Source organism: Phocoena sinus, chromosome 12, assembly GCF_008692025.1.
Source record: "Phocoena sinus isolate mPhoSin1 chromosome 12, mPhoSin1.pri, whole genome shotgun sequence".
Classification (NCBI taxonomy): Eukaryota; Metazoa; Chordata; class Mammalia; order Artiodactyla; family Phocoenidae; genus Phocoena; species Phocoena sinus.
In genome coordinates this window covers 38,736,922-38,763,384 of record NC_045774.1, presented here as the reverse complement: position 1 = coordinate 38,763,384, position 26,463 = coordinate 38,736,922, and the positions used below count along the sequence as shown (strand labels likewise).

General features: G+C 37.7%; 1 protein-coding gene across 3 annotated transcripts in view; it reads left to right on the top strand.

Moving 5' to 3' along the window:
• CLVS2 (clavesin 2) overlaps positions 1 to 26,463 on the top strand; it is a 66,837-nt gene that overhangs the window by 6,914 nt on the left and 33,460 nt on the right. For all 3 annotated transcript variants that reach the window (XM_032651595.1, XM_032651596.1, XM_032651597.1), the window contains one exon: positions 6,846 to 7,020. In XM_032651595.1, coding sequence (XP_032507486.1) covers positions 6,846 to 7,020 — 175 coding nt within the window. The remainder of the gene's footprint in view (positions 1 to 6,845; positions 7,021 to 26,463) is intronic.

Sequence of the window (26,463 nt, the reverse complement as noted above, 5' to 3'; positions counted from 1 at the left end):
TTACTTGATAATTTTAAAAACAAAAAACAAGCCAAAAAAGAGGCTTAATTTTTTGGACTGATTTTTCAAGTCTTCTTGGCTCTGTTTATTAAAATATTTAAATATTTCTCAACTTTTTGTTTCTTGGTGTCATATATCCTGGCAGGGTCAGGAATCCTTACCTTCTAAAGCCTAGAGGCACTGCTATGCTGTATTACGGCTGATTTTGAGATTAGGTCAATACTAGGAATGCAGGTGTGGGTTCCATGGGGTTTCTGTCCCAGCAGGGCTTCTGTATTGCTTCCTTATAGGGCTTCTCTTTAAACAAATACTCTGGGAACTGCAGCTTACTTCAAAATATGCCCTTGGTTCATACCATGGAAAATGGGAGAGAAAAAAAATTGTCCTGAGAAATGTTAGCGAAATATTGGGACAAATCTCTTAAAAAAAATAGGACAGTCTCTAAAAATTAGGGTAATTATTCAGTAATTAGTGAAATAATCCTGAAATAACAGAGATGACCAAGAGTTCCAAACTTCAGCAGGGTGTTGATTGGGTCTGGCCCAAACCAGGCTATTTTCATGTTTCAAATAAGCAACTTTAAACAAAGTTGAAAAGAAGCAACAGATTTGATGTTACTAAAGTGCTCTAAAAGGATGTCTCAAAAAATGTGTAAAGATATTTTAAAACATGAGCCAACAATTAATAAATTATTAAATTATACTTAGTAAATTACTATATTTCCTCCATTCTGGGAAAAAGATTGAATTCTTTTACATCATTGAATGCAGGTACATACATTTCATTAACATAGTAAGTGGCACTATTGACATGAGGGAAAAGATGTCCCCGTATGTTGGTTGGGTCCTTACAACATCGAGTAAAATGAGTGAGTAGAATAGTACTTGATTCAAATCAATGTTTTAAAAAGTATACTTTTTTCCAGCATTTTCTACATACGTGGACATTTAATAAGTGCTAGGTGCAAAAAAAGACACATGACACATTCTTTGTACCATCAAGGAACATACAACATCTCCGGGAAGAAAAAACACAAAAAGCTAAATAACTCCAGAGAGGTCATTAAGTGCTAAATGAGGGTATTGCTTGTCAGTGCTGGAAGTTCAGGGCAGGGGCAGCAGGCTGCTCAGTGTTGTATAGAAAGAAAATCACCTGCTCGGGTAATGTAATTCAACCTTTTATTTTTTCATTTTAATTAATTATTTAATTCATTCATTCATGTTGAAACACTTTTATAGCATATGCTATGTGTCAGGCACTATTCTAAGCACTTTATAAACATTAATTTATTAAATCTTTATCACATACATACAAGATAGGTTCTGTTAATACCCACATTTTGCAGATGCGGAAACTGAGGCACAGAGCAATTATTCCACCCATAACCTCACAGCTAGTAAGTGAATTGGTCAAACTTGTTTTGTTAACCAACACAAATCTGGGAAAAGACAATTAAATATAATTATATAAAAAGCAAGCTCTGATAATTAAAAAATTCATCTATGTTTTAGAAAATCTTGATTAAACATCAGAACGTAGACCATTAGGCACAGAAATTTAAGTTGGTAGAATAAATATTCTGAAGGCAAAGACTGTATTAAGCAGCTAAGCAGACACTTATTCTGCTCTGAGGAAGAGTTGCCTTTTCAATGTTTGTATTTTTCCAGCACAACTTTGTTTTATTTCATTTCATTTTATTTTGGCGGCAGCCCGTGCACACTTTTTAACCTTTTTTTCCCCCAAAGAATTACATTTTTCTTCTAGATGTTTCATTTACAAGAATTCTTTTGTCCTTACGCACCTACATTTCCACAGCAGTAAAATTAAAGCAAGACTGAGACAACGAATCTGTGCCTAGGGATACAAACCAGACACTTAATTATTTTGGATTTCATATTTCCTCCAAGGTTTGTAGACTTAGCCTGTTCCCATCCTGACTTTTACAAATGTCTTGTTACTTTTCTTCCGCCAAAGCCCCTTGCTGGGACCAGGTTGGAGCTAACCTGGTAACTGGCCTGGCGCCATGTTGGTATTGACTTTCTGATCCATCTTCTGACACACAGTATGCCACTGAGACATGAGAAAGCAGAACAGTTACTCATCAAACTCGGTTCTAGGTCTAGGCACCATAAGGAGTGGAGAGCACTGGGGTGTCAGAAAGACCCAGCTTCTCATCTAGGCTTCCAGTTTTACTCCCATAGTGATTTTGGACAAACTGTCTAAATTCTCTGAGACCTCATCTGTGTCCTCATCTCCAAAATAATAGGAACTAAGTCAGGTACAGAGATTTTGGGCTTATTTTGAGATTAAGACAATGCGTTTGAAATTGCTTTGGAAATCTTAAACGATTACACAGATAGAGATATTATTATAGAGATTACACAGATAGAGATATTATTATTACCACTCAGTAATATAAAATACCTTGGTGAATTCATTGACTTTAGCACTAATGATACTCTGAGGCATTAATAAAAGTAATTCTTCTCCTTTGTCTCTTCCCCTGGCACCTTTCTAACACAAAGTGCTTCAGACATTAGAAAATGTGGCATAATGAAAACTGAGGGTTGGGGGCAGCCTTAATGAAGAATTTAATAATGGCTGATTGATTTAGTGACAGAGGGGAAGCTGCTTGCTCTTGTGCTGCTCAGTGTGATGCCAAGATGCCAGGTTTTCCTTGTCAGGCTAAAAGAAAGGGCTGGAGAGTAGGAAGGAAATGGCCTGTTTGTGATTTAAGTTGCTCTTTGCACTGATTGTAAGCTCTAGTAGGGGATAAGACGTTGTGAACCCCAGGAGAGAAGCATAGGCTAGGTAGCTCCCCGAAACCTTGTAAGGCCAGAGGCAGGAGAAGAAGCTTCCCTGCTCTTGATCACACTGGTACTAAATAGGAGAATTTTTTTTTTTTTTTTACATATTATAGCAGCTTTGACTTCCTTCAAGAGCAGTGGTCTACATAGTCCCAGGTGTACTGGTGTCATTATTTCATCCTCTCCAAGTTGATTTCAGGTTCAGGCTTTACCTAATGCTGCTTTGGGAAGCACAGTCAGGAGCCAAGAGGTCCATTAATGGGCTAGTTTATTGTTTATGGCTTTCTTTCAACATAGAAGGGAAGAATAGCAATGGTACAGCTACTATAATTGGGGTGTAAACCCCAAACATGAGCTTGTGAAATACTTATTGTAGTGACGTCTAATTTGTAAAATACAACAGTTCAGAAATAGTTTCAAAGAGAATAATGAAAGTAGGATTCCTGAAGACAGAAAATTCATAAAATGCTCCATTTCTTTGGAAGATACTTTGCAGACTTTGGCAAGGTCTCATGTAATAATGTTCTGCTTAGGAATAACCTGCTGAGCTGCTAATGGTAGTAATGTTTGACAACAGAGGATTGGAGTGTCAAGAGTGGTTTTTTTGTTTGTTTGTTTGTTTTTTGCGGTACGCGGGCCTCTCACTGTTGTGGCCTCTCCCGTTGCGGAGCAACAGGCTCCGGACGCGCAGGCTCAGCGTCCGTGACTCACGGGCCTAGCCGCTCCGCGGCATGTGGGATCTTCCCGGACCGGGGCACGAACCCGTGTCCCCTGCATCGGCAGGCGGACTCTCAACCACTGAGCCACCAGGGAAGCCCTTTTTTTAAAAATTAATTAATTAATTTATTTTTGGCTGAGTTGGGTCTTCTCTAGCTTTCTGAGTTGGGCTTTCTCTAGCCGCGGCGAGCTAGGGGGCCACTTTTCGCTGCAGTGCGCGGGTTTCTCGTTGCGGTGGCTTCTCCGCTGCAGAGCACAGGCTCCAGGTGCGCGGGCTTCAGCAGTTGTGGCTTGTGGGCTCTAGAGTGCAGGCTCAGTCCTTGCGGCGCACGGGCTCAGCCGCTCCGCGGCACATGGGACCCTCCCAGACCAGGGCTCAAACCCGTGTCCTCCACACCGGCAGGTGGAATCCCAACCACTGCGCCACCAGGGAAGCCCTCAAGAGTGGTTTTGACCTGCCCTTTGAATTCAGTTAGCTAGGATGTTTTTATGTTTCTTTTATTAAACTTATACATTAGTATAATTTATATAAAAATCACTTAATTCTCTTTTTGGAAGAAGATATTAAATTAAAAAAACCATTGTTAGATTTACCCTTGAAAACTTTGCAAACCTGCTTTTCTCTATTGATGATCCTGGGATTTGCCTTATTTTCTTTCCTTTGGAATAATGATATGTATATAAGTTTCTCTCTTGATTTGACACAGTTTTGGAAAAACCAAACTTAAAAATGAACAAATTGCCTCTTGTTTTCAGCCCTACTGGTGCCATGGTTTATTCTTCACACATACAGTGCAACGTTCTTCCAAAGCCGATTTCAGATTCCACTTTTACTTAAGGCTGTTTGGTATTAATGCTATTTGTCATTCTTATAGGAAATGTAAGAATGATCATAATGGGGGAAGTTCTAAACTGGATTGTTCTAATTTTTAATTTTCTTAACTGTGATATTATTATGAACTTCAGAAATTAAAGTGAATACTTTTTTAGAGGGGGTAGCTCTAAATTTTAACCAGAACTAAAGCCTTCCTGCTCCAACTTTCCAGTCTGTGTAGGCTTATAGGCTTTCGGTCACAATACTGTGTTAGGCCATTATGTTTAAAAAGGAGATGAGCCAGCCATGAAGTGACAGATAAAGGTATTCAGTCATTCATATTTCACAGATTTAAAGACAGCTAACAGAGCTCTACAAAAAAATTTATCTCATGTGCTTATGTAGTATTTTGGGATGCCGTAGCCTTAGGCCTATAAATACCCTGTATGCTTTCCAGAGATTTAAAAATAATCTCTTGATCCTTGCCTTTCACAGTAGTAATAAGCTATCTAAAGATTATTGTTAATTTTTAAGTAAAATTTACAAGCAAATATTCTTTAGTTCTGATCATACCCTGCCTATGTCTGTGGTTACCATTACAGTAAAAAGCGTGCTATGTGTGTATTCCAACCAACGTTTACTGAACACATGCTACATACCTAGCATTGTGCAAATGGTTTCACCTGAATCATGTCTTTGACTTCCCTTCCCATACCCCCTCCTCCCACCTTGCCACTGCCAGTGAGATGCACTGAGATAATCATAGATACTCTCATTTAAGGGAACTAAACCTCAGAATGATAAATCATTGACATGTCCAGGGCCATACGGCTAATGAGGGACAGGAAGAGATTCCGTCTTGAAGTCTTCTGACACCACGCCCTTTGCTTGATTAATGCTGGGACCCTAAAGAGATTCTATTCCAAACTACTGATTTTACAGATGAGGAAATGAGGCCCAGAGAAAGTGAGAAATTGCCTGAGGTTTCACTGTTAATTATTCCTTCCTTTCTGAACTACTACACTTTCTCCATTCGCCTCCAAATGTTTTTAGAAGTCAAAATAGAACTACTCCCTCACATGTGCTCACTGTCTCATGCATCTTCCTGGTGAGCCCATCGCTTCCACTGAATCCCAATGATTTCCACTCCTAATCCACCCCCCTCCCCACACCACCTCTCCCCTGGGGTCAGGATTTCTTTCTCTCGCTTTTCCCAGATACCTCCACCTGAATGTCTGAGCAGAAAAGTAAACTTGCAATGCAGGCTGCTAAAAACGGAAAATTGCTAACATCTTCCATAAATTTACTAATCCCTCTTGAAATGCTGGGATTCCCTCTTAGAGTAATTATCTCATTTTCTTCTCAGCTCAGATTGCATTACCTCATCCACTTCCTTGAACGTAGGATTGGTGTGCTTTTGATTCTGGAATTTTCAATCTTGAGCTCTCTCCTGAGTTTGGAATTTACTTTTTCAGATGTTTACTTGATATATCTTTCTGGGTATACTACATGTTTCTCAAGTACAACGGATACTATTCCAAATTCCACATTTCCAGCCATCCTCAACTGTATCCTTCTTTTGCACTATTGATTTTGATGAAAGATTTTTACCATCTAATCAGAATGAAGCTAGAATCTGTGTGTCATACTCTTCCCTCAATCTTAGCCCGCACATTTGATTCAGTATTAAATTTTTAAAAGTTTACCTCTAAAATACTTCTCAAATTTGGCTTCTTTTCTTCTTTCTTCCGCTGCCTTCGTTGAGGCAGTGTCTTAATGCACAATTAGTGTCTTTGCGCTCTAGTCTAGTTCCATTTTAGAAGAAAGTAAAGAGCATTTATGGGGTTTTTACAGTGTGCCAGGCACTGTGCTAAGTTGCAAGGTAGAAAAAGATAGTCTTGACCCCTAAATTTGGATAGCCTGTGTAATAACAGACAGGTACATTTTCCCTTTTATTTTCATTGATCTCCCTTTCTTTCTGTCCATCCCACCTTTCCTTTTTGTCTTTTCTTTTCTTTTATCTTTATGATATAAACTCAGTACGATTAAAATCTGTTGACACTTTCAATTATAACTGTTTACGTATAGTGTTGTTTATTGATGAAACTCCTTCAAATCTCATTCTCAAATTTTCCACATGTGAAATGTCAGTACTACTGAGAGCATTCTTTGAGCTATTTAAAAATACCATGCCTAGTTTTTAGGGCTGTTGAAATGAGATTTTATAAACTCATAGCAAGGCCTGGAAGGAAAGGAAAAGGAAACAAATTGTAGTATTTTCAAAAGCATTGGAATTTGTTTTGGTAGAATGCATGTTAAATTCTACTATGCCCCTGAGTATAGCGAATAAAGTAAACTTCATCTTAAAAGAGGATTTTTAAACAAAATCATTTCCTTAAGATTCCTGATGTAGTTTAAAAGGGAATTTTTAGTATGCTTCACAACTTTCTATAGCTTCTACACAAGTGGTTGTCAGATTTAATGCAGCCCTTTTCTGTTGCCGATAGGTACACACTGGTGGATATTTTGCGTGCCATCTTACTTTCTTTAGAAGCCATGATTGAAGATCCCGAGCTTCAAGTGAATGGATTTGTTTTGATCATAGACTGGAGTAACTTCACCTTCAAGCAAGCCTCTAAACTTACACCAAGCATGCTGCGCTTGGCTATCGAAGGCCTTCAGGTAATGATTTACAAATTACCAAGTTTCTCAGTCTCCCATGTTTGGCTTATCTGTGGTAGAACAACAGAAGATCTTACTTAAGGAATAATAAAAGCACATTTAAAAAACTAGTTTTCAAGCACAAACACTAACTGGATAGAGGATCATAGAAGAAAAGCTAGAAGATGTGGGCCTTTTAATGAATGGAAGCTTGTGACACTTGGCACTAAGCCCTCACTATGTCTATAAGTGCCAGTGATGATCTGGGATTTTTAGCTTGATAATCAGAACAAGCAACATCTTCTGGAATTTAATTATTAGCTATCTAGGCTTTTGTTTGTTTGTTTTTCTTTCCTTTTCTGTGTATAGTTGTTAATTAGCTAAATGTTTGCTTCATTGTTCCATTTAGTTGCCCAACAACTGTTGGAAAGCCAATCAATCAATATGTTTTTTGGTATCTAAGATATGGAATCACTGTTTTGAATTACTTCTTTATACTTAATTGGGTTTTTTTTTGCTCTTTTTTTTTTTTTTTTTTTTAATTGTGGAAGGGCCGTGATGTGGAGTTGACAGAGGAATGGTGCATCTTCCAATGAATGACATTTAACTGGTTGGGAATTATAAAATGGAAAATCAGTTATTATTTAGTGGCATGTTATAAACCTAATATCGACGATTTCTTTTTAAGTTTTAAGGTGTCTTTTTTCTGCTCTCTGTTTGGCTTTATGCTACTTTATATATACTATTTAGGGAATAAAATTTAAATTCTTAAAAAGATTTGCAACTTAATTCTTAAGTGAGGTTATTCAGTATTTATTCTCAGTACGTTCAACATGCTTTTTAGAAGTTTGCAGCAGTTAGTTTTTTTTTTTTTTTTTTTAAAGGCAGATCTTTTTTTTTTTTTTTAAATTAATTCATTTATTTATTTATATTTTTGGCTGTGTAGGGTCTTCGTTTCTGTGCGAGGGCTTTCTCTAGTTGCAGCGAGCGGGGGCCACTCTTCATCGCCGTGCATGGGCCTCTCACTGTCGTGGCCTCTCTTGTTGCGGAGCACAGGCTCCAGACACACAGGCTCAGTAGTTGTGGCTCACGGGCCCAGTCGCTCCGTGGCATGTGGGATCTTCCCAGACCAGGGCTCGAACCCGTGTCCCCTGCATTGGCAGGCAGATTCTCAACCACTGCGCCACCAGGGAAGCCCAGCAGTTAGTTTTTATAACGTTTATCACTGAAAATATCACAAAATAACTAATTTTATCGTTGTCATTCATTAGTTCAGGATGCTAGATTTTTTTTTTTAAGTAGAACAACCAAAATTATCTAGATCTCTGCTTCACAGTAATTTCTGACTGTGTCTATAGGCACCTAAATTGAAGGATGATGGCCCCCTAAAAAAAGGTCACTTCTCCAAGCAGCAGGACATCTTAACCAAATTGAATTCACAGTTTGGGTTTTGCCCCTGGAGTGAATAAGACACACTGATCCTTTTCTCTGATAGGTTTCCCTGATGCAGGTTTCCTGAGTTGCTCTTGCTGAGTCAGCCTTGCTCCTGCCTTATCTTGAACTACACTTTCTTTTTAGCTCCGTAGAGACAGTTAATAAGAGTTGGGAGGGCATGGGGGAACACAGTGCTTGGAAATGTGTGTATCATGTAGAATCAGTCCTAATTCTGCCCTCCTGCCATCAGCGTGTAAAGTGTTCCTCACTTTATAGAGAAAATTTGTCACAACCAACCATATTACATAACACAGAATGGTAACCTAGCCTTTTATAATCGTGATCCCAATTTAACTGGCATGAGGGGTAGTCTAGGCCTTCAGCATATGAAGAACTGGAGAACTCATATTATTTCCAAAAAATTGAAAAAAACAAACAACTCAAGGATAGACTCAATATCTTGCTGTTTGCTAATTTACACACTTTATGGAGTCATTTAATAGTAATATGATAAGTCCTCGGTGGAGGAAAAAACTGACCACTTGGACACGTTTGGTAACTTCCCCATTACCCCTGGCTCCGATCAAGACTTTTTAAGTGCTGAGGGTCAGCCCAACAGGAGCTACAGTCAGATTAAACCTCTGTGCTTGTGTTAGACAGGGAAATGGTCTCCCTCTCTGCAGGGACCTCTGCTGAACTGCCTTATCTCTATTCCCCATCACTGTCCCCATCCCCTTTCCTTGCTCCCAGGACCCAGACTGAGTAAGCAGGGTTGATTCCTCCTGGTTGCCAATTGGGAAGCCACTTAAAAGGAGGGAGATCCTCCTGGGAATAAATTTGACATGTTACTAACTTTTAAACTCATTTTTTCTCTAGTTCAAATTAATTTTTAAATGCTCTATATCTATGTCTATACCTGTGTCTATGTCTATATCGATATCTATAAACAATGGTGATTCTGAATAAGAATATAAGATGTGCTAAAAATGTTCCATTGTGACATGTGTGATTTCATATTTACTTTCATACTGAAGTAACGTTTTCTGACTTTTCTAATTAAGACTCTGTTTTATTTTGTACTTACTATGTGAGAAATATTATTGTGTATTGATATGTTTCACGCAGAGCATGAATAAACTGTTTTTTTTGAGATAAGCGTGAAACCGTAAAGTGTTTGAAGTAAAGACACATATGCACAATTTTAGATTGTTAAACACAACTACCGCCATCACTAAGACCACCACCAAAACCACAATAATAAACCCCTTCCAATTAACCCAGTCAGGGAAATTAAGAGGTGAGAATATTTTTAATAACTCAGTGATAATTTGTATCATGCTATCTTTCTGCTATAATATGTTACTTTTATTTAGGCAAACTAAAAAATATCCTAGGGAATTAAACCAAAAGTAAGAAAAGCTACCAGTGGGTCTAGTGCCAAGGAGGAAACATTTAATGATGTGTATTATTAAGGGATGTAACTGTGTTTTGAAGAGGGCCCATCTCTCTTCCTTTATACAGAGGTGACTGTATAACCTCTCTACCTGCATACACCAATCCCCTTTTTCCTCAGGTATTTTGAGTGACCCAGCTAGGGATAGCACCTTATACTTTGGATAAAAACACAGAGATCATTGCTGTAAGATCCACCTGTGATCACAGTGGAAGGCCAATAGAGAGACACTGTTGAAGGATGGAAACAGGCTATAGAGGCAGACAGACCTGGGTTTGGATGGCAGCCCTGCCGCATATCAAATATTTGGGCAAATTACTTAGCTTGTTTGGATGTCAGTCTATTCATTTATACCAATTTTAAAGTATTACATTAGAAATAATACACCTCGCAGGTGATACTAATGATCAAAGTAATTGATGTGGGTAGGCTCATTTCTCAAGTGGCATATTTTCCTGGATGTGTGCTGTTTTTCTCACAATTCAGTGACTGCCTAGGCTGTGAAGACTTAAAGATGATTGACTTTGGGAATCTGAAGAATATCGTATTTTGATTTTAGTGCTCAGATTATAGATACACAGATTCCATTTTTTAAAAATCACTTATTTTGTGGTTAAATAGCATCTAGATATTTTCATGTTAGATGCCAAATAATATGTTTTTTTCTCGTTGGAAGCCAAACAAAACAAGAGATTTTTTTTTACCTGGTGAAAATTAATCTTTGTTTCTCTTGGGAGAAACTCCAGGCACAGTTGGAAAGGTGGTGATTGTGGAGATAGCTTTGGCCTTGAGGGAGGTGCAAGAGTTTGCTAAGGGAGTAAGGACAGGAAGAGCATTTGGGGCAGGGAAACTTTGGGGGAGGTGCCTTGAACAGACAGCTACAAAGCATTGAAAGTATGTGATAAATCAGTTTCGATATGGCTAGAGTGAGAAATGAATTGAAACAAATGACCAGAGGTGATCTGGGAAGGGCAGGCTGAGACCTGGCCCTATGGGCTGGAGGAAGGCATGCTGTGTGGTTTGACCTGTGTACTCCAGACATGGGGACCTTTGGGACAGGAAAGTGACCTGGTCACTCTTCTTCTTTGGAAAGATCTGTTGGGTAGAAGAATTGACTTGGATCATAGGAGAGGGCTTAGATACAGAGAACACCAAGACTACCCTAGAGGTACTTATATTGATCCCATTTTGTAGGACAGATAATGAAACTTCAGGGAGTTTAAGATGCTTACCTGAATCTTCTCAGCTGACCTCAAGGCTTGAGTCCAGGTTGTCTGATTCCAAAGAATGAATGTCTTTCCTGAATCTTGTTTTTTCTGGTTTTCTGTTAATTAAAAAAATGATACAATTTTAAAGGTTACTTTCCATTCACAGTTATTACAAAATATTGGCTATACTCCTCATGTTGTACAATACATCCTTGCGCTTATTTTACATCCAATAGTTTGTGCCTCCCATGCCCCCTTGTTTCTGTTGTTTCCAGGGCTGTGCCTAAGAAAAAATGGGTAGCCTCAGGTTAAAGTAACTTTCCTCCCCCATGCCAAAAATCCTCACATTTCAGTACAGGTGAAATTTCTTTGTTGGGATAGTACAGTACTAAAATAGTCACAAATGGCTGACCTTGCACTTTTTTGGACACCAAGTGGCAGAACCATTTTCTTCTTCCCAGTGAGTGGTCTCCTTGAGTGACTACCAACCTCCTAGTTCCCTGTGATGAAGGGCAAGGGCAAGGCACTTTTCTGCCAGCCAAAGAGAACTTTTATCCTCACAACCACAGATTGGTAAGCCACTCATTGTACCAATCCAAGGCAATTCTGTACGCTTTCTCTTTGCAGAATCTTCAAACATTTTTTTTTAAATGAAAGGCATAAAAGATTTTTTTACCAACACAATGCGGCTCCTTGATAGATAAGAGGCAACATCAGATATATTTTGTGGAAATAAAGTATTCATTCTTAGCTGGAAGGAAAAGAGAAAATTGTCTTGCATCTTACAAGAATTTAATTGATTAGGGTAGTCATAGTAACAGGAAGCATCTTAGAAAATCAATACAAGATTAAGTGGATGTGACTTGTTGACTCTAAGATATCTGCCGGGGAAGCCAATTAAACCATGAAATGTTTGGAAATACCTAGAACAGCTTAGACCGAATTTATAATGAAGCAGTATGCTTTTAATATTTTTTGGTTTCTGTTGCTCTATTTTAATATTTTTCTTATAAAATATTACCATTCTTAAAACTCTTTGGTAGTGAAAAATTCAAACTCTCTTATGAATCCAGAATCTCTTATTTGTGATGTTTTTAAACATATCCTGACCCTACCTTTGTTGTTTGTTGCCCTTCGGATGTATTTACCTGTTATTCCCCCTTAGCTCTGTTCTGCTGAGTCTCTGTGCTATTGCTTTCACAATTTCACAGGAATCCCCAAACTCCATCTGCTGAAAAGTACATAATGTAGTCAAGAGGTTGCTTGCTGACAAGGGGTTTGGCTGTAACAAAGAATTGAATAGCTCTTTGAATTGCTACCTAAGACTCAGATGTAGGGCCATCACAAAGTACCTAAATCAGTGCCAGATATTGTAAGAGCCCTTAATAAATAGGACTTGTGAAAGAATCAAGAATATGTAATCAATTCACAGTACTTAATGCTGGCCCTTTCTTTTGACTCAAGGGTCCAGTGTTACTAGCAGCCACCAATCTGCTAGCTCTGAGAGCTCTGGTCATTCATGTGGAAGGCAGAAAGTGCTGCCAACTACAAATTCCGGCTCTGACTGTTTGGAAGCCCAGTCCTACCTAGGGGATCTTGCCAAAAAGAGAGGCTATGCTAATGACTTGAAACATCCCTGTCCAGGGCTAGCGGGTGAGGAGTGCCATTAACTTCAGTCTAGCGTTAGCTTATTCAGTCTTCCCGATCTTACCCACAGCTCCTGCTAGCTTTGAAACTGCACATGTGCGTGTGTGCGTGTGTGTGTGTGTGTGTGTGTGTGTGTGTGTGTGTGTGTGTGTAGGACAGTTATGGGAGAATATTAAAAAGGAAGTCAGTGAGATATTGAGTAAATTAGGCTTTCATAATAAGACAAAAAGACTCTGCATTGCAACAGTGTTTTTTGCAATGGTTTTTAACCTGCCAATAGTTTTCAGGCTTATAATGCTTCTGACAATAGCAGAAACCTCTTGCATGCAAGCTGCCTTGTAAATTTAAGGCAGCGTGATGATGGTGCATTGATGGTAGAGGTCTGAAACAATACCTGTCTCTTTGAAAATGAACACACGGACTCATGAACTGTATTTATTCAGACAGCCTGGAGGGTGGGAGCATTTATTTCCACATTTTGTATGCACCGTCAGAACCAGGTTGAGAAACAGTGACAAGGGCAGTGTATAAAAAAAAAGTGACATTTTGTTCGTCACATGCATAGCTGTCTGAACTAAGTGTGCTTCCTTTCAGTTGTTTCTTCACCTAAAACAAAATGAGTGAAAACCCTGAAGTTGCTTGATTTCATGGTAGAATGTGGCTTGGCTGAGAGGTTTAGTCCCCAGAAGTAGGACGTTGGAAGTCTTTTAAAATCTGACAATAGACATGTAAAAGCTATATATAATATTCAGTTCAGCAAGCAGGCTGAGGATTACATAAACTTTGCTAACAGGCCAGGTTAATTCTGCATATATATGTACATATATACACATAAACATAACACACACATGTACCTACATACATGTGTATATGCATACATCTCACTATTTTTTCTTGCATTAAAATTGCTGGGTTTTTTTTTGATTAGCAGCTAAATCCATTTAAAATGTCTAGTTATAGGAAGTAGCTGTCAACCTTGAAAAAAAAATAAAGAGATGAGTGCTCTAGACTTGCTTAACATACACTTACTGAATTAAAGTAAGGAGTATCAGTAACTATCCATAAAATTTAATACCTGTACACTTTCAACCACTGAAAGGGAGACTAGCTATCATTTTTCTTCTAATAGCCAAATAATTTCAGCAACAAAAGGGAAGGAAGGGGCTTCCCTGGTGGCACAGTGGTTGAGAGTCCGCCTGCCGATGCAGGGGACACGGGTTCGTGCCCCGGTCCGGGAAGATCCCACATGCCGCGGAGCGGCTGGGCCCGTGAGCCATGGCCGCTGAGCCTGCGCGTCCGGAGCCTGTGCTCCGCAACGGGAGAGGCCACAACAGTGAGAGGCCCGCGTACCGCAAAAAAAAAAAAGGGAAGGGAGCAAATAATCTTTCTGTTTGAGTCATTGAGATAATGATAAATGGATAGAAAGTAACCACCTATAATGAAAAACTGAACAAACCATATGAGCTATTCTACATTTCATTTTATTGGCTACGTTAAGACAAGTCTTTAACTGGAGAACAAAAAAGATGAGTAACTGCAAGTTCTCTCTTATTCTTTTTATTATCAATGTAAATGCGTCTTGATATATTCTTCTCTCCCAGTAGAACTTCATTTTTTTCACTCTCTTCAAATCAAAATGGCAAAATGTGAACATTCATTTATCTTAAAAAAATTAGTTTAGATACAACCTTAAAAAAGGAAGGAATCCTGCTGTTTGCAACAATACGGGTGAACCTTGAGGACATTATGCTAAGTGAAGTAAGCCAGGCACTGAAAGACAAGTACTGCATGATCTCACTTACACGTGGGATCTACAAAGTCAAATTCATAGTAACAAGGAAGAGAATGGTGGTTACCAGGGGTCGGGAGGTTGGGGAAATGGGGAGATGCTGGTCAAAGGGTACAACATTTCAGTTATAAGATGAATAAATCCTGGAGACCTAATGGACAGAATGGTGACTATAGTTAATAATAATGGGTAGTATACTTGAAATTTGCTAAGAGAGTAGATCTCAACTGTTTTTACCACACACACACACACACACACACACACATAAAAAAAGGTAATTATGTGAGGTGATAGATATTGCCTGATTGTGGCAATTATTTTACAGTGTATGTGTATACCAAAATATCATGCTGTCTGTATACCTTAAATATATCCAATTTTTGTCAATCATGCCTTGATAAAACTGGAAAAAATTAGTTTAAGACCCCAGTGCTATCAGATTTTCCTACAGATGTTGGTAAAACTGACATGCTTATCTTTCAAATGTTTAGCCATTTCACCTTCATAAATGTACCCTCCTGGACATCTAAATCAAAATCTTTTGAAATCTCAAATTAAGGTGTCATTTTTGTTTTCTTAAGTTTTAAAATTCTGGTACCATATTGCCAGAATCTTGGAGGTAAGTGATTCTTCTGTCCCATCCATGAGTAGCACTCTTGTTATATTCTCTTAAGATTGATCTGGAAATTAAGATACTTTTTATTCTTCATTTTAACTACTCTGAGGATTTGTTTTTAATGGGCTTCATTTTCTTCATATCAGCAATTGGAGAAGTCACAATAAACTCATAAGAGGAATGCCTCCTTGTATTAATCCTGGGCTTCTATTTGATGCACAATTAAAAATAGTGTGTTTCTATGGCTTGAGGTCAACTGCATTTTGAAACGCCTCAATCAGTTGGAATTTTAAGATGTGGGGGAGTGTGAGGTAGTTATATAAGGTAATGATAGCTGCTGTAACAAACAAACGAAAATGTGTGCATTTGCTCAACCATCTCACGGTGAAATCAAATAGGGTGCTTTGTTCAAGGTATGGTGCTTCTCCTAGTGAGTCAGTAACCCATGTTCCTTCCACTTTGTTGCCCTGCCGTTTTCTATGTGTGGTTTCCTGGGTCACTTTGGTCAGTTTCATTGCATTTCCCTATAAGGTGAAAAAGCATGGAAGATCACATATGATACATGTCTATGGGCCAAACCTGAAAACAGTGTACATTGTTTATTTGAATTTGAATTCTGTTGGCTAGAAAACTCAGTCAAGTCGACACCCATAACTATAAAGGAGATGAAGAAATGTAGTCTGTGATTCTAGGAAGAAAAGGAATGGTGGACACCTCGTCCTCTTCTTCACAATGCTGATTCCCTAAAATACCTGTGATGACTCTTCTATCAGCTCTTTATAGCATGTTTGCTTATGTTCTCTGAAAGGAAGAGGTGATAATTAGACAGTGTTTCAAGAAAGTTTTATTCCAACATTTAAGCACAAAGAAATAAATGCAGTTTTCCTACAATCCATTCTGTGTACTTACTGCAATCTCTGTACCCGACTAGCTTTGCGTAGGTAGGGGTACTGGCCATTTCTATGTACGTGGGTCCCTATAGCTATATCCCCATAACAAAGGTAACACAGCTGCGATTCAGTCAGTTCAGCGCTCCTAAGATCCCGAATTTAAAAGGAGAAAAATAGTAAATCATTCTTCTAGCGTCTTAAGACTACATGTAAGACAGCTATAGTGATATTTTTGTTGCTTTACCTTGAAAGTTAGAAATCCTCTGAATTGGGGATTTAATTTTCATAAAATGAGAATATGACTTTTTAAAAAATTCGAGATTACCTACCTTGAGAAACTCCCCAAAAAAGAATACTAGCTGCTGAAACACTGAAAGGATTTCACTGTAGGGTCTTGTTGCATAGGCTTAAAAACTGAAATCAATGTCAAATTTTAGGATGCAGAGTCCAGCAGCTTTCACCATTTTGTCAATATCTATCAAGTGCTTTAAAAACCAGTTGAAGTTTTACTTATTGTTTAGTCTTCTAGTGAAAACATGCAAAAAGTCAATATAATTTTAGTACATAAATTAATAAAGTAAAAGTTATACTATCAGTACCTAGTTTTTCAATCACATTGTGTACCATAAGGAATCCAGTTTCCTCTTGAAGGTATTCTAGGAGCTCTTTATTTCCTGTTATGACTTTTTCCTCTTGTTTATTAGGTATGTATTAGAGCTGTCATTCTAGAAGACTTTCAAATTTCATTCTTGTGTAATATTTGCTGTGTCTTAGATTTCCTTTCCTCAAGTCCTTGAATTCTTTTCTCCCTTCTTTGTTTTGTTTACATACATATATATATATATTTTTTCCACCTGAAGGAGTACGAGGGAGGTAAAGTTGCAGAACACTTGCATTCTCTAAAGTGTGTTTATTTTTTCACATCGGTTAATAGTTTTGTCTAGATATATAGATTCAAAATAATTTCCCTCAAGTACTTTGAAATCATTATTTTATAGTTGTTAGGCATCCATTATTTCTGATAAGAAGCCTGGATTCAGACAAAGTTTTGATACTTTGTAGGTACCTGTAAAAGATTTTAGGATCTTTTTTCCATCTTTGGCATTTACAAGCATGCATTTGGGAACAGATCTTCTTGTGTCTACCACACCTTAATGAATCCGTCAGATAGAAACAGAAACATTTTTGTTATTCTTTCCTTTCAATTTTTCTCTGATCCCTTTTCTGGTATTACTATTGCGTGGACATTGTATCTGTGGTCTTAATCCTCTGTGTATCATAATGTTTCTGGATCACATGTTTTTTAATTAAACTTTTCATTTTTATTTTGAAATTAATGTAGACTCACATGCAGTTGTAAGAAATAGTGCAGAGAGATCTCATATATGTTTTCCTCAATGGTAACATCTTGCAAGAACATTGTGCAATCTCACAACCGGGATATTAACATCGATATAATAGGGATGAAAGTCCTGGCTACGTACTCAGTCTTCTCTTACATGACCCTGGTGGGAGCTGAGATACCTCATCACAGCTTGATGAGGGTGCTTTCATTTTTTGCTGGTGTGGGTGGGAGTGAGGTCACATGTTTCTGTTTTTGTTTTTTTCTTTTCGTCTAGTGCTTGGCTGGAGTAGAGTAGTTATTGCCTAAAAATTTTGTGTGTTGCTAGTATGCGTCTTTTCTGGTCCTTTGGCCAGTGAGAGCAAGCTTTAGTTAGGGCTTTTTTGTCTGTGCCTGTTTCCAGTTGCCAGTTTCCTGAGCTATAAATCTGGGATATCTGAGGCAAAATCAAGCCCGGGGAATGTGCTAGTATTTCATTCTTTGGGTCCCAAAGTCTCTAGCTGGTCTGCCTTTTTCTTTTCACCATTTACAGTCTTCTTATGTTTGTTTTATGGATACTGCCCAGGTTTTTTAGTTATACTTAATGAGAAGAATAGGGAAAAGTATGATTTGATTATTCTGTCTTTCTGGAAGTGGAAGTTAGAACCACATGTATTTTTCATCTTCTAAAATTTTATCAAATATCTGATTTAATAAAGTTACTTTGCCTCATTTAGTTTTCAGTGTTGTAAATTTATTATAGTTTGTACCGTTTACTGTCATTTAAATCTGTGGAAGGAGGTGAGGAAAGTGTGCTTATTCAGTCAGCCTTATTGACTTGGAAGCTTCTTAACTCCTTAAAGCAACCATTTTCTTTTCTTTTTCTTTTTTTTTTTTTTTTTTTTTTTTTTTTTTGCGGTACACGGACCTCTTACTGTTGTGGCCTCTCCCGTTGCGGAGCACAGGCTCCGGACGCACAGGCTCAGTGGCCATGGCTCACGGGCCCAGCTGCGCCGCGGCATGTGGGATCTTCCCGGACCGGGGCACGAACCCGTGTCCCCTGCATCGGCAGGCGGACTCTCAACCACTGTGCCACCAGGGAAGCCCAAAGCAACCATTTTCTAGTTTAGGATCACAAGACGATAGAAATGAAGGTCATGAGCCATCATTTTTATCTATAGATAATGATCTAAGGGAGAAATTCTTCTTCTTCTATGTAGTAATAGCTTTTATTATTATGTTAAATCCCCAGAGATATTTTTCTAGGATTAAATATGGAGTAAATTTATTTCCAAAAACCCAAAAATATTCCAAGAGATATACCCATAATTATTTGCAAATTATTATGAACTAAGACGTTAAAGCTTAGGAAACCAGGTTTATTTTCAAGTAAGATGAAATTCAGGCAGATAGGCAAGTTTATCACTTGGTTTTAAAAGAAAACCTCCAAAAGATGCTACCAGTCAGAGCATTGTCTCTCCTAAGATGGCTAAGAAAAGCACGTTCTACCCCACGCAAGACCACGATGCGCCACAACAGAACTGGTAAACAAGCTACATTTAGTGGCGTTTGAGGCCTACTGTCTCAACAGGGGGTAGATAATCAGCATCATAATGGGTTACTACTATATGCTAAACTTAGAGCTATAATTTAGTCAGTGAAAGGAGGGTAAACGCACTCTGCTCTAAATCATAACAGGCTGTTTTCTAGTTTCGTAGATATTTGGGTCTGGAAAGTGCCTTAACTCAGAAAAGAGCTAATGTGACCTCAATGCTGCATAGAAACCATCAAAGTAGGCTTAGGCCGAATTGAAATCAGCCTAAGTGCAGGTGATTAAGTAAGGTGCAGCCTTAGGCAGCACCACGGAGAGCTCCCAGAAATTCCATTGCTGCGGTTTGTCTTTTCCGCTTTGCAGTTCTGGTTTTCTCTTGTCATCACTGCCTTTAAAGTTAGCCCCTCTACCTCTTAGAATAGGTCACAGTACTCACGGAAGTAGAGGTTTCCTTCATTTTCCCTGAGTCTCATACTTTCTACGTTTGGGTCAAGGCTACATTTTTCACGTCGTCCAAGGTTTTACTTTTAAGGCTTTCCCTTTATTATTTAGCTCCTGTTTTTTTGGAATTGTTTACTGGAAACTCATGTATCGGCATTGGAATTAGAACTATCGCCTCTCTTTCCTCTATTCTTGGAATCTTCCCATAAGTTATTTATGTCCTAATTTTAAAAACACAAAAACATTCCTAAGTTGGATATAGGGTAAGAGAAATGACACTGTGATTTGTGTTTCATCATAAGGCCATGTAAGGAAGAAAGAGATTGTCTTCTTTCACCCACGAAAACTGCTAGGAAAGTCATGGTTTGATTATATGCTGTCTTCATAAAGAGGTATTTGGACAAAAATTATATAGGATATAGTTGAAAGCAGAATTGTCTCTCCCCTGACAAGTGCTAGAATAGGTCAGACTTTAGAAGCAAGCATTCCTGGGCTTAAGTCTTGTCTCAGCCACATCCAGATTTCAACTTTAGATAGACTACTTAACTGATCGCGGTCATTGTTACCACATATAAAATGGGAGTGATACCTTCCACCTGGTGTTATTTTGAGGATTAAACAAGATAACATATATGAAAGAGGTTGGCATGATACCTAGTCAGAGAAGTCACTTGGTTACAGTCAGTCCTGACCATGCACTTCTTCCCTGCCCCATGCTGGAGAAGATAATATAAATAAACTATGTAACAAGAAGATTATGTCTTTAGAACAAAATACAGTGGTTATATAATATAATTAATCAACCTAACTTGGCAGATCATGCAAAACTCACCAACTAAAATTAGGTGGGAAGAAAGTCTCCCACCCCCTTTTTCTGAAAATAATGCCTCTTTTAAGAAATTAAGTGGGTAATTTTCTCTTTGAAGTTTATAGTCACTACATTTGTTCTTCCAAGTTATAAGATAATGGTTAAATGTGATAATAAAAAGTATTGTGATTTATAACATGTGGAACTCGTTGGTTTGTTCTTAGGATGTAAGACTTTGGGGATTTTCACTCTTGGGAATATCACAAATATTTTCTGTTGAAATACATGAAGAGACTTGTATTTACATGATTAATATACATATCTCTCCTCACTGTTTTCAACTAGATGAAGACTTCCTCAATGGCAAGATAACAGTTCCGCTAAATAACTCACCAGTTGGCTGGCAAGGAGGATCATATCATTGGTCCTGGGTGGGCTAAAAGCATGTTATAGACCTGCAATTCTTAAAACTTTCATAGTGGTGAAATAGGGTAGGATACTCATGGGAGAACGTACACTGGAGAGTGCAATATCTAAGACATGTGAAAGCTGCAGGGGAATTAGTAATCAAAAGGGACTATGGTAAAGAAACTCAGTGAAAGGGTTTCCTGAACGATGGGGATGACAGGATTCAGAAATACTGCTGGCTAGGTGATGGCATTTAAACACCAGAAGCATGTTGGGTGCAGTTATTATAATGAGTGGCAAGGTTGGAGTGGCAATCATAAGGGCCTGGCCCTAAGGGAGCTATGGATATGGTTATTAAACATGGTGTTCCTATGGGAAAGAAAGATAGGAAGACAATAAATGTTGCTTAAAATCTTAAACGAGAAAAAAGAGAAAAGGAATGAAGGCAGCTATCCGAATATAAAATTAGAATATTATGCCTAGTTTCCTGACCCGAGATAGTTCTCAGACTCAGAATCCATGAGCTGAAGGAGAATATAGATCCTTGTGAGGAAGAACCCTGCAGCACCAAGATGTTTCTATGATGGATGATCTTTCAACTGCTAGGAGTAATGTTTGCAAAGAGTTTGTGATAATATGGACAATGATTATTAATCATCTTAAGTGTGTGTGATAGAAATGAATGTATGAAAATATGATCACATTTATGTTAATAATGTGTTAAACAAAGAGGAGAAGAAAATGCATTGGAATGTAAGCAGTGACTATATGAGAGTGGTAGGACTGTGGAGAAATTTTCTTTTTCCTACTTTCTGCATTTTACACATTTTACCATTGGGAACATAGTATTTTTCTCATAAAAATTCTATTTCAAGTAGTCATGATATACAGTAGAAAATAAAGCAAATTATTTAACAAATAAGTATACAATGTGCCGTGTTAAAAAGGTTAGCTCCTATTTTAAAGTGATATTAACATAGTCTGATGAGAAAATTAATAGAATCAGGCAGCTGCAGCTGCTCATCTTTAGAAAATTATGCAGCGCTAAGTCATATAGCTGTGATGGGTCACATCTGGGAACCACAAAGGAAATTTACAGCAAGACCTAGGAAAACGGAGTCAGTGGAAATGTAAATATGCTTCAGAGTTAAAGATCAGACATGCTTAAAAAAGCATGTTTTATGAAGCTACCAGGCTGATATATAAACCAAAATATTATGCTAATACACCTGATATGAACTAACCAGTGTTTGGTAGGAGAAAAGAAGGAAGTTGAATTTTTAAGCAGCCATCAATAAGCACCATTTAAAAACATTTTAATGCAAATCTGAATAAGATAGCCATCGATGAATTAAGTAAAAGACAAAAGGTGGACATAAATTACACCTTATAAAGACAATCATGCTTTTAAACAGTACATCTTATTTCTGCCTACCAGTCATATCCTTATATTATTAAAATTGGTTCTATAAATGGCAAAATAAATTGTTACAGACAGAAATTGTTTAATAGTTCAGAAGAGGGAGTTGTGGTGCGTGGACTAAAATGCTATAAATGTTTTATGTAAGAGTTAAAGATTGAGCATATCTTCAAGGATGACATGATTTGGTATATAGAGATGCATAGGGAGGGAAACAGTGCAACTAAGTATAGAGTGAAAATTCATACATTGCATTTTGGATGTGTTATAAGTCTAGGCAGTCTCATGTGACGAGTTGATGTAAGGTAGGCAAGAAAGATACACTGGAGAAATCTGATAGGTTGGGGTCAAAGTGGGATGGACTTTGAATTTAAACTGTATTTTATGAAGACTGGAGAATCAATGAGTATTTTAAGTGAGAAAACAAATCATGGAAAATGGCCAACTGAAAAACTAATGTGATATAATTCATTTGTTCATGACTTCAGCCCACCAATATCTATGGAGTGGGATAATCTTAAAGAAAGAAGTTGGAAAAGTGGGAATTTAGGAGACAATTTTATAGCAATCCAGCCCAGAGATGCTGAATATCTGCATTAGTTCAGACCAAGTGATATGAAAAAGAAGAGGAGGGTACTTTTTGTCTGTGTCCTTTCCGATTCACATTTTTTCCCTATCCTCCTTTAAATCTTTGTTACCTCTCACCGTTGTTTTCTCCAAAGATAAATCAGTGGCCCTGCCTCCAACTGGACCCTGTCCAGTTCCTCCTCAACATGGACGTGGTAATCACAGTTGTCTTTCTAAAACATGATCTAGTCACCAGACACTCTCCCTCAGCCCATGTCTTTGCTCACATTGGTCTCTTTGAACAGACGAGAAGTAAGGGTTCTGGCATGCTCCATAGACCTGGAGCTTGTCAGGCTTTCCTTAAATGAAACAAACCAGAGGTTTTGGCGAGGCAGCGGTTTGGGACCCAAATTAGAATGCCATCCAATTTGCAAGGCAGAAATAGAGACACAGATGTAGAGAACAAATGTATGGACACCAAGGGGGGAAAGTGGCAGGGGTGGGGGGGTGGGGGGATGAACGGGGAGACTGGGATTGACATGTATACACTAATATGTATAAAATGGATAACTAATAAGAACCTGCTGTATAAAAAATAAATAAAATAAAATTCAAAGAAAAGATGCTCTTAAAAATTAAATTAGTTGTTACTCATGGTAAAGCCTTTTGTGGAAAAGATTTTCTTGAAAAGATTTATACTTTCATTTGCTCAAGATCTGATGATAATTTGTATTTATGATATTGAATGTACAAAAAAGTGCATTCTGTTTTATAAGACTTTTTAATGAATTAATTTTCTTCTAAAATCTGATCAAATGTTGGTAAATTATAAACAACTATTCACATATTTTAAATATTTAAGGGTTACAGATTCATGACTAGATTCTTCTTTTTCCTGTTGACTTTCTAGACTAATACTAAGTACAAGTGAATGGAAAACCAAGTAAAAACCAAATAACAGAGAGCAAACTAATGTGATCTTTCTTATCTAATTAGGATGCTATTTCTTGGCATTTTATGTCATTCTGTATTGGGCTCTTGACCATTCTATATAGGTCTAAATTAATTTCAGCAGGTACACAACACAGGAGCACATTCTATGTCAGATGCTGTCATGAAAAGCTTAGCGTAGACGTGGCTAGAATCTTTAGAATCTTAGCATTTGAAGGAAACGTAGAAGGCACACAGGCCATCTTATGTAAGAATTACTTCTGTGGTAGTCTTAAGAGATGATTCTGCAGCTTCCGTTTATACACAGTCTGAGCCTGCTAGTGCAACACCTCAAAAGGCAGTCCTTTCCATCTCTGAGTTTGGCAACAAAGCTCTTTCTTAAATTCAGCTAAAATCTGCTTCTGAATCTTGCACCCATTGGTCCTTATACCAACTCATGAAGACAGGATCAATGCTACTGCACCTAGTACCTGGCCCTTTACATAACAATATTTCAAAAACATAGAGTGTTGTTCCTTTGAACATTTGGAGCTATCTGATATTTTTTATTTTATGATTTTCTTCTCCAAATACCAATGGCCTGTTCCTCCATCCTTTCTCTCATGACAAAGTTTCTAAATAGTGTATCATTCTAGTTTCCTTCTTCTAAATTCAAAACTTTTTTTTTCAGTTTATCCCCAAGTAAAAAAATAATTACTCCACATGTGTTTGGATCAGTGTGGCAAATATTTGCCACCATTAGTAAAGTATATTATTAAATAGCCAAAGATGATGTTAACTTAAAATCGCAAATGCTCTGTAAAAGTGCAAATAACATACTAAAGAGGGAGAAAGGAAAGGGCAGTTATATTTTTCTTAAGGAAAGGATTAAGAAAAAAGATATCCATAGAAGGCCCTGGAAGGATTTTGAGAGAAGGGAAATGCATCGTTAAAAGCATTACATGCCGAGGGACAGTTAGGGGAAAAAACAGAGATGAATATGTACATGATGTACACGATGGGTATTAGCAAGTAGATTAATTTAGTTGTATATTAGCATTCATGAAAAAGTAAAGTAGGAAATAAGGTTGCAAAAGTTAATTGATACCAATAGTGTAAGGTCATGAATGCAACGCTAGAGTTCAAATTTTTTTCTGTGGATGATCAGTCAAGTTTTTGACTTGACAGGGAAAGTGTATTTTAATAGAAAATCTGGCGGACCTGTTATAAAGGATAGGTTAAACAGAGGGAAACACTGTAACAGTTGCAACATGCTGTTGGTTCACTTAAGCATATCATCAACTGTACTTATAGCAAATACTGTCTGATGATGGAATTCACAGGTAGCAAGGAACCTGTGTATTAAAACACAGATTGATGAGGCAGTTTTTGTTAAAACCACTGTGAGAATAGTTCTCATGAATCATCTTACATGGACAAGGCTATTGGACTTGGAGATGCATCATCCTTACTTAGCGAAATGCTCATAACCTCTGTACACCAGGCCTTTAGCGAGCCGTACAGAGAGCCGAGTCAAAGCTCTATCACAGCTCTGCAATACCGACTGGAAAAAGGCAGGAAGTTACAATTTATCACCATCACACTGTTGCCTTATAATATCCCAATGTCTCCCTTTATGTCATTTTTTTCTTATTTCTTTGAAATAGTCTTTTAAATAGGCTGTTAATAAAAGTGTGTACATTTTGTTCTTTTCTTGTTCAATTCTATCTGTGTCTGATCTTTGATCTCCCTCTGGTGTTTGATCTCATCTCTGGTCTTATGGAGCTATTATAAGAGACGGATAAGAGACTGGATTCTTGAATTCTTTGCGTAATATTTAATCTCCAGTGGAGTCCCAGTTATCCAAGAACCTTATCTCAGGTTCTGTTTTAATGTTCTCAGCACTATGGGAGAGAGAAGCAGGAATGAGTCATGTTGAAGTCAAGCTTTATGCCACCTAAACTATATGTTCTTCAGACTCATATATGACTGCTCAGAGAATTGCTCACTCCCCGCTAGCTAAGCATAAAGGTCAGCCCTATCTTCAGTAACATTTTCTTTAGATCTCCTTCCCTTTGTCTTTTTTTCATAGCTCCAAACTGGACTTTGCTGTCCAGGTAGTGTTGGAGTGGAACCAAGGTGGGAAGATCCAAATGACAGCACATGCTTTCTTCTTCACATTAATATCTGAGACTAAAACTCGCTCTGCCAAGCTAGATGGAGTAAATCCTAGGGCCTTAACTGCTACTTTGCTTGCTACGCGTTAGGACGGGGTTGAAATCATTTTCTAAGGAGAATCTTAATCCTGTCTGAAAGGTTATCATTCAGCTTTTCACAGAGTAGAGGAAGGGTGAATTTCTGTTGTGTTAGGTGTCTCTATTAGGCCACCTCTAAACGTTGCTTGTTTTCACAAGCAAATGCCAATTCTAATTCCAGCTCACATGTCTACTCACAAACCTGACGAACTTCTAAGTGACTATTTCCAGAAGATTTTCAGGGATTATAACTTCAAATTCTGCTGCTAAAACACTCAGGGCTATATCTTTACTAACTAGTACTACATATACCTTACTGCATTAGTCTCATTATTGAGAATCTTGGTCTTATTTTTCCTTCTTTTATACTTAACTCCATTTAAAAATATTATATCAAGATATTTACTTCTTCATAAAAAATAAAAGAGCTTATAACTAAAAGTAGAAGACCTTTACTCACGATTCACTGCCAGTATCTTATAGTCATCTTTTCATAATATTTACTCATGAAATTCTTTTTATTACTTTAAAAATCATTTTTCTTTTAGCCCAGTCATTTTCTCTTCTAATTTGTCTAATTGCTTTCTAGTTTTTCTGCATGACTATCATTCTGTATTGTTTTTCAGTGAATTCCTGGTTTAAATCTACTGTTTCTTGTTTAAAATCTCTTTCTTCTTGTTCTCATACCCATCTGTATTGCCTCTGTTTTATTCATTAGACTTTTA